Raw genomic sequence first — 8,735 nt, forward strand, 5'->3', positions numbered from 1 at the left:
CATCATTGACAAGCTTACCAAAAATAGCTGATCTTTGCGCCATGATGCCGGACAATTCTTCCACGTCCAGTGAGTACAGTCGATGCTTCCAAACATCCTTGGCCAGCCCCTTGCCTCATGCATAGCCATCATCCTATTGGTGTCATCCTCATTTGGAGCTCGGAGATACATTTCTCGGAAGACACAAATCATTATCTTCGCGAAGAGGCGAACATATTTGATTGACCTCGTATCTTCACCAATTCGAAGATACTCGTCTGTGTAATCGACGGATATTCCGCACGCGATTATCCTCATCGTCGCTGAAATTTTCTAGTAGGGGGTAAACCCAATGAGGCCGATGGAATTTCTCCGGCCCGTGAAATAACCATATCTCGCCTCGCATACTTTCACTACCGTGACAAACAACTCACACCTCTATGGAAGAGATGATCAGGATAGGTAGGTACCTCAGCGAAGTAGTGCCACATCAACATCTTCGATCCCATCGCGAGGGATTGACAGTCGGCCTATGGTCGATCCTCACCTCTTCCTCTTCCGGTTCGCTTTGTCATGGAGGCTCTACAGCAGCAGCAACAACAACATGTCTTTGATCTTTTCGTTGTCGGATTCCCAATCGAAATCATCCGAGGAAGACAAATCAAAATGTGCATCCACGGACGCGCTCCACGCTGAACAACATGATTCGTTCCACGAACTCATCTATTTCCACGAATCGGACCCGTACTTAACAAATCGTCCATACGAAAACAAGATCGAACGCGAGGAGGAATCATACCTTCGGGCGGCAGAGAGCGAGCGCCGGGACACACAACAAAATCATCCCCTGTCGCTTCCACTGAAAATCCATGGCGGCGGATAGCGGCGATGCTGGCGGCAAATTAAACTACCAAGCATGCCTCGGCTCCAGCGACGGGGAACAAGGAGGCTGGCAGTGGGTACGCTTCTAGGGGGCATGCCGAGGATGAAGCCTGCGAGATCTAGGGCAGGAGGAGTAGGCGGCGGTGGTGGTGCGAGGGTTCCACGCACAACCGAGCTGAATGTTGAGGGCGCGTGATTTTGTACGCGATGGGGAAAACACCAAACATCAGCCGCGGATCCGAGTGTATCCAACATATGGAGCTGAGATCAAGGCCGAGGTGATGGCTCGACAGGCGGAGCAGGCTCTTGCGGAGGCGGAGGCCAAGGAGGTCGCGGCCGTGCAAGCGAGTCGCCACGAGGCGACCGTGGCGGCGTTGGACTCGGTGGCGCGCCAGGGCACCGTCGTTGCCGTGCGCGAGCTTCGTCGCACCATCACAGTGCGCAGGGAGGTGGCGCCAGAGGCGAGGACGATCGACACCACAACCACCGCGACACGCTTGGAGGCCTCGACGGCGGGGAGGAGTAGATTTAGGGCCCGGCGTACTCGCCGCCATCTTTATTTATTTTCATTTTACGCGAGCCTTTTTTAAACTTGTTGTCTGAACCTAATGAAGTGTTAACTAGTTTGATGTCACACTTATAGACCGGGCCAATGGCCGACAGGCGGGCCCTCATGTTGTCCGCGGCCTGTCTGCGTCGACGCATCAATTCCCCAAATTTGGTGAATTGATAGGTCGTGGAGTTTAAACCCCAGGTTTGACATATGTGTGTCTTATAAAGGCGGAATATTCATTCAGTGGGAGTCAACGTTTCCGTCGACAGCGAGGCGCGCCTGTGGTGACTTCGTCAATTTCAAAATCCAATTCGCCAGCTCAGTCTTCCGGACGTGCTCATAGGGGTAAGGTGTGCGTGTGTGCGTTCGTAGGGGTGAATGTATCCGCGTATGCGAGCGTCTACATTTATACATTTATACTGGGTTTCTCAAAAAAAAAAAAAGACTGATTTGCCTATTTGCACCAACTAGACTAGTCCAGCCCCCGGTTAGCTGCAATTTGCGCGTCCAGTCGAACCCATTAAAGCAGGGCAGGGTTGTTGAGCGAGCCACACAATTCCCCTGCGCCTCCATAAAACCCTCGCCTCTTTCTGCTCAGGGCTCAAGGTAGGCAGGTCAGCGAGGAAGACACCGCGTCTGCGAGGTAAGCTCCGCCCTCGCCCCCCCAATTCCCCATTCTCATCCCCATCACCATCCTACCACTTTCGTCTCTCTGGCGTATTAATCGCGATTGCGATTAGTATCTAGCTAGATGCTTTGAGCCGATGGGAAGAAAAGAAAGGGAAGAAATTGCTGTGCACGATGTGGGGTTTCTCAATGCAAGTTCTTTGCTTTGTTCATAAGAGGGATTTTATAGATCAAGAGGTCACTGATGTGTTGGTTTTTTTTTCTTTCCAATCTAATCTGGGCCAGGAGCTCTTGATCTTCCTGTTCTTGTTGCCGGTAATTATTTAGTTGAGATCTGCACTGCCTTTTAAGAAGTGCTCCTGATGTGTATAAATCCGATGGGGTATCGTGACACGGTAGAAAAAGGGACGAACTTGCCATCTTTCATGAGTTGTGGTCGGTTTGAGGTGCAAATTCCGGGATTTCTCTATATAAGGGTTTGTTACCGACTGAGAATAGAGTGATCTTTCTTACTTTCAGTCTGCTTCTTGTTCTGTTCTTGCGTTTTTCTTTCTTTCTTGTTTGCAATGATTCCTTGTCCGTTTTGCTGCTAGTTATCTTTTTTTTTTGCGGGGTTTATTATCTTCTTTGCTGGTAGTTATCTGACTGAGATTGATCCGCACCTGAAGATTATCATGTTCTTTTGTTTGTACTGTGCACAACTCTGTATGTGATGTTTCATAAAACGAGTATACATATTATTTGTTCATGGCATTGTAATTGATTTCGATTGCAGAGCTTTCAAGGGGAGACTTGGTCCAAGAGCTATGGGCAACTCGTGTGTTACCGGTTCCAGTAAGGGTTTCTTTTGAGCTTCAACTTCTGTTAATAATTCGTTTCAGCTGCTATATATGTTGTGACCATTTGCTGCTGCAATACTGATGCACAAATTGTTATTTCTAGTGGCTGTAAGTATCTATTTTGAGAATCTTTCTGCTTCATACTTGAATTAGTCTTGATCGTTCATTTCACAAACAAGATTCAGACTGTTCCTTTTATGATCAGATAATCAGATGAACATTGAATTCTTGTACTGAATGATGACCTAAATATATTCTGCCAAGCAAAAGCAGAAGATCTTCCTTGTCTTTCACGTCCTGTTTGGCCAAACTAACTATCATACAGACACTAAAGAAACTCCCAGTATCATATAATATTCTTTCTTCTATCAATTTGCCTCTGTCCTAAATCTCAATAAAATGTTTGCCTCTGTCCAAAGTCCCCAGGAAAAGTAGCAAAAACCTCATCTCCATTTCCTGAGTAATTCTTGCACAGCTACCTTAGTCATTCTACACATCTGTATCTTTGAGCGTATCTTTGTCTTGCGATCTGTAGTTGTAATGTGAGCTGCTATATGTTGTGATGCGACTGATGTATTAATGTTGTAGTTCCAGGCCGGTCAAACCAGGGACAGGGCCAGGTATCCAACGGGGCACAGACAACCTTCAAGTGGACGATCGATGGTTTTTCCTCCCTTCTTGATAAGGGTAATGCGTGGACCTGCTCCAGTGTGTTTCAGATCAGGGGGCTTAACTGGTACAGCTAATATGCTACTACTTCATTTCATCTATTCCAACAGAGAGCATGTTATGAACAAAACTTCTCACTTGTTTATTGCTCCTTTCTTTGGACTTGTTTTCCAGGTACTTAAGGCTGAACCTAAGGGACACAAAGAGTGGCGACAAACAAGAATATGTTTCTCTTAAGCTTGTGCTAGCCCAACGACACGTCAGATCCGACAAGGTCGTGGAGGCATCTTTCAAGTTCTTGATATATGACCAGTCATATGGAAAGCACCATGAAGAACATCAAGGTACCTTATAAAACTATTCCTGAAAAATAAAGCAGGTTATTTGACCAACTATAGTATATATGGCCTGTTTGACATGACAAAACCATCTGTTCTTCTAAAAAAATATTCCTTGCAGTGAGCCACAATTTTCAGAGTACAAGCACAACCTCTGGAACCTCGTGCATGATACCCCTCACGACGCTGAAGGAGAAGTCCTCCGGATTCCTTGTTAACAATTGCTGTATTTTGGGTGTCGAATTTACAAGAGTTGTGGTTGCTGAAGGTAAAGATGTGTCGGAGAAGCTGTTTGTTCAGAAGATTAACAACATCTGCAGTGACCCCCAAGTCTACAGCTGGAACATTGATGATTTCTTCTTGTTGAAGAACCTGAGCATCTCTCCAGTGTTTGAGCTTTGTGGACACAAATGGTAACATTACAGATAATGTTGATTCTTAACTACTGGATTGCTCATGTTGAAGAACATGAGCACCTTTCCAGAATTAGCTGAATTCAGATTGAAAGGCTGTCATGCTTTTGTTACGTTAAAAGCAAAAATAAAGGACTGCTAGTGTTTGACCCTTCTTATCAATGCTGGACTAAACTTAGTGATGTTCTCCGATTTCCAGGTTCATCACTATCCATCCATCTGGACAAGATAAGAGTGGGAACTACCTTTCCTTGTACCTGAGCATGAAGGTGTCGGATACTCTCCATGAGAACTCTGGAAACCTGGTAGAACTTAGCATAAGCATCAAAGACCAGGAAACTGGAAAGCACAGGAAATTATCAGGTTTGTTCTTGAGCAGAATGCTACTTGAAGTATTATCATTCAAATTTCCTGATTGACGCGTTGTTTTTCTCTTTAGGCCGGTGCCAATTCTCAAAGAATTCACCCAGTTGGGGATGGCCCAAGTTCATATCGCTGGAAGATTTCAAGGACTCGTCAAATGGTTTTCTCTTGAAGAAGAAGTGCTGCATTGAAGCTCAGATTGCGGTCATTGGTTCCTCTAAGATAGAGTAGCTAGATTACTCGTCCTCCGCAGATGCTCATTTGTGTGCCTGTATTTAACTTGAATTGCTATTCTGCCTCTGGGTATTTACTCGTTTGCTTGTGCTGGACGTACAAGGAGTCTAAACCTGATGACGTTTACATGTATTATGATCTGTTTCATGTGGGAGATGCTTTAGGTAGAACTAAATATCAGCACTAGAATACTGTTTGCGGATTTATCTCTTAAGTCCGAGCAAGAGAATCCTCTGATGACGTTGCCATGTATGATGATCTGTTTCATGTTGGGGATGCTTTAGGTAGAACTAAATGTTGGCAGTAGAATATCGTTTGCGGATTTATCTCCAAGTCCGAGCAAGGGAAACCTTTGACGTCAATGTCGGCAACTGCTGTGACTACGGCTGTCTGCAGCAACAATGAACACATGTGCTGATCGATTCTCAAATGAAACAAGACATGGCATGATGATGAATGCACACTCCAAACCGTCCCTCCCCTACCGCTGCAATTCAGTAGCGAGACCAACAAGGCAAGGGGATCGAAGTGGGTTTAGCCTGCAGTGGGAATCCGGCCAGTGAAAGAGAAGAAGGATGCCTGAGTGAAAGAGGTTTCTCGTTAAAACTAATGACAAGAACAGACCACAAACTGCTAGATGCATCCCACTCAGGCAGTAAAGCAAAATATGGATCATGGCTCCAACCCTTAGGATATGCACCTAGAGAGGAGATGAAGAAGTAGCTGAAAACAAACAGGCAGCATATCCTAAACTACAATGACGAGCCGCGAACCAAGTTCCCCATCTGTCGGCATCGGAGGAGAGTCCATGGAGGAGCGGTGTCTATTGTTTTTGGAGGTTTTTTTTTTCCCTTGTGCGTCGCCTTCCTACATGGGGAAAGTACCTTATATTTTAGGAATGTAATGTAAGATGGAAAGGTTCTAGTTCGTGTACGGCATTATGCAAGAGTCTCCTACCCCCCATAAGACCCTCCCTCCTTGTGGCTGCTCGGGGCAAGGCACCACACCAACCATCGATCCAGGAGGAAGACGCTGCGTCCGCGAGAGGTGCAGTGATTGATTTCGATTGCAGAGGATTCGTGTGGGGAGGAAGAGAAAGCGCTATGGGCAACTCGTCTATTACTGCTGGCTGCAGTAAGTATATCTTTTTGAGCTTCTCTTTGCCTTTTCTTATATAGGGCAACTCTGTGTGACAACAATTTGAGCCGCTTCTGCAGGAGGATCAAACAAGAGATCTGACGTGGCACCTTCGCACGCGGAAGAAGGATCAAACCAGGTTTCCGACGAGGCGGCGCAGACAACCTTCAAGTGGAGGATCGATAATTTCTCCTCCCTTCTTGATAGGGGTAATGGATGGACAACCTCCAGGATGTTTGAGATCAGCGGGCTTAGATGGTAAAACTAACATGCTACAATATCTTTTTCAGCTATTCTTCATAGTTTAAAATAGCCGGCTATCTCATTCAGCCGCGAATTTTTTGGAGGCTATAAAAGGCTATAGCCGGGTTATAGCGGGCTATTTCATTTAGCCTTTTTTCAAAAATTTGGAATACTTGAGTCATATCTTACCAAAAGAAGAGGAAACCTATGACTCAAATATGATTCGTGATACAACTTATTTAACTATTCAAGGTAAACAAGTATTCAATTATTCAACTCACAAGTTTTATCTAATTATATTGAACGCAAATTCGGAAAATCAGAAACAAAGAATGAAAAGAGAAGAGAATTTCAAAATGCCGGAGGTTTAGCGGCTAAATTAGAGGCTAAATAGGGGCTATAGCCGGCTATTAGCGGTTTTTTCTCATTTATCCTACAAATGGCATAGCCACAGCGGCAGGTCTTCCGACTGTAGCCGGCTATTTAAAACTTTGCTATTCTTACGAACAAAATTCATTCTTGCTCCTCTCTTGTGTATTCCTTTCGCTTGACCTTTTTTGTTTTGTTGAGAGAGCGCCCTGGTCTCTTTCTCTGCATCATCCTTATTACACAAATTAAGTTGCAACATGACCTTTCTCTTGATTTTGATTCATAGGTATCTGAGATTGAACCCGAGGGACACAAAGAGCAGCGACGAAGAGGAACATGTTTCTATTGTACTTGCGCTGTCCGTGGAATCTGTGGGACCTAACAGGGTCGTGGAGGCAACTTTCAGGTTCCGGATATATGACCAGTTGTATGGAAAGCACAATCAACAGCAACCAGGTACCTTACTAAATTTCCTAGTCAGCTACTAGATTGATACTCCGTACGACCTGTTGTAACTTTTAACCTGATTCAAAAGACAGAACAACATTACTATAGCTCTCCTAAAAAGCGGAAGGAAAATTTCTTGTTTCTGCCTTACATTTGAATATTTCATTTGCAGCGAGCCACGTTTTTGAGATTGCAAGCAGGTGCTGCCGGACCCCATGCATAGTTCCTCTCGCAGCGCTCAAGGACAAATCCTCTGGATTGCTCGTCAACAACACCTGTGTTTTCGGTGTTGAGCTGATCAAAGTTGTAGCTGCTAAAGCTAATCATAAGTCAGAGGTGTTGAAGATTAACAGCGTTTGCAATGCCCCGCAAGTCTACACGTGGAACATTGAGGACTTCTTCGCGTTGAAGGGCCCGAGCTACTCTCCTGAGTTTGAGCTCTGTGGACACAAATGGTACCGGCTTCAATTTACTGAATTCGCATTTGAACGTAAAGGCTCTCATGCTTTTCCCAAAGTTAGCGCCGAAGATTGTTGCAGTTCTACCTCTTTTTGTCAATGATGCAGTAAAACTGTGTGATGCTCTCCTATTTTCAGGTTCATCACTATCAAACCATCCGATGAGAATGGGACCTATATCTCCTTGTTCCTGACCATGAAGGTGCCGGATACACTACATCGGAACTCCGCAAACCTTGTAGAATTCAGCATATGCATAAAAAAACTGGAAAATGGAGACAGCAATGGAGGAAAAAGAAAAGGTTCACACCTTAGCAGACTTTTTGACCCAATGGACCAGCGTTCTGATGCTAAATTATTATCATCTCATTTCTTGACACTTTTTTTTTGTGAACTATAGGTCGGTACGAATTCTCAAAGAATTATCCCACATGGGGATTCCGCAGGTTCAAAACGCTAGAAGATTTCAAGGACCCGTCGATTGGTTATTTGGTGAAAACAAAGTGTTGCATTGAAGCTCAGGTTGCAGTCATTGGTACCTCCAAGATGGACTAGACTATTTGTCCTTCCTATGTTACAATTTTTTGTGGCCCTGTAAGCAATGTGTGCATCTCGTTATGTAGAGATTAGTTGTGATCTCTTTGTGCATATATCCTTATTATGCGATGTTGAGAGTCAGAAAATACCGAAAAATATTGTGCTGTGTCCAATGATTGTGCTCATGCATCAAGTGCTTGTGCTCATGTGTGGAACCATATTTAGCAAGAACTGGCGATTCTGCCTTCATATATTTTTTGTTTGGTCAAACTTATTAAAGGCATAAATCTCCTCTTAAGATTCAGAGGTCCAGGGGCGGAACGTGCAGCTCATCCTAGACCGGGCCAATTTGTTGTGACTAGGCCATATGCTTAGGATTTGCTAAAATAGATGAACTACAACATTCTCACGGACGATCTATCGGACTAAAAAACTGAATTTTAACCATTGAAAAACTGGGTGATATCTAGACTGGGACATCTGGTGATTGAGGCATGTGGTTTTTTTTTTCCTTTATACCAGGTTATCAACATATCCAAAGTTCCACCTTGACAAAATGTTGCAAGTCATGAATTAGCTATATTTGGTTGGTTGCCGGAGAACCGCAGTATGGTTAGGATCGGGTACAAAAGAAATTTTGATCTTAT

At 44.5% G+C, this 8,735-nt stretch overlaps 1 protein-coding gene and 1 long non-coding RNA gene across 3 annotated transcripts; both read left to right on the plus strand.

The window, feature by feature from the left end:
* The first annotated feature begins 1,981 nt into the window (after positions 1-1,981).
* On the plus strand, positions 1,982-5,072 carry LOC124650199 (probable inactive serine/threonine-protein kinase fnkC). 2 transcript variants are annotated; one of them, XM_047189753.1, is made up of 7 exons: positions 1,982-2,057; positions 2,817-2,875; positions 3,469-3,616; positions 3,724-3,893; positions 4,009-4,300; positions 4,500-4,663; positions 4,740-5,072. In XM_047189753.1, exons 2-7 carry the CDS (start codon positions 2,848-2,850, stop codon positions 4,892-4,894), a joined length of 957 nt encoding a protein of 318 aa, XP_047045709.1. In that variant the 5' UTR covers positions 1,982-2,057; positions 2,817-2,847; the 3' UTR covers positions 4,895-5,072. The 2 variants fall into 2 exon arrangements, with proteins under 2 accessions (XP_047045709.1, XP_047045708.1); XM_047189752.1 differs by lacking the exon at positions 1,982-2,057 and adding an exon at positions 2,173-2,232.
* A 1,932-nt stretch (positions 5,073-7,004) lies between these two features.
* LOC124707905 lies at positions 7,005-7,759 on the plus strand. The gene is made up of 3 exons (XR_007005020.1): positions 7,005-7,102; positions 7,266-7,548; positions 7,690-7,759. It is a non-coding gene; the product is annotated as an uncharacterized LOC124707905 (long non-coding RNA).
* The last annotated feature ends 976 nt before the right edge of the window (positions 7,760-8,735 follow it).

The sequence above is a fragment of the Lolium rigidum genome, chromosome 4, assembly GCF_022539505.1.
Source record: "Lolium rigidum isolate FL_2022 chromosome 4, APGP_CSIRO_Lrig_0.1, whole genome shotgun sequence".
Lineage (NCBI taxonomy): Eukaryota > Viridiplantae > Streptophyta > Magnoliopsida > Poales > Poaceae > Lolium > Lolium rigidum.

What these genes read in the sequence shown, in the direction of transcription:
- LOC124650199 (XM_047189752.1), top strand. An exon ending in CTCGTGTGTTACCGGTTCCA is followed by an intron (nt 2,876 to 3,468) that starts GTAAGGGTTTCT and finishes TTAATGTTGTAG; the next exon opens with TTCCAGGCCGGTCAAACCAG. An exon ending in CAGATCAGGGGGCTTAACTG is followed by an intron (nt 3,617 to 3,723) that starts GTACAGCTAATA and finishes CTTGTTTTCCAG; the next exon opens with GTACTTAAGGCTGAACCTAA.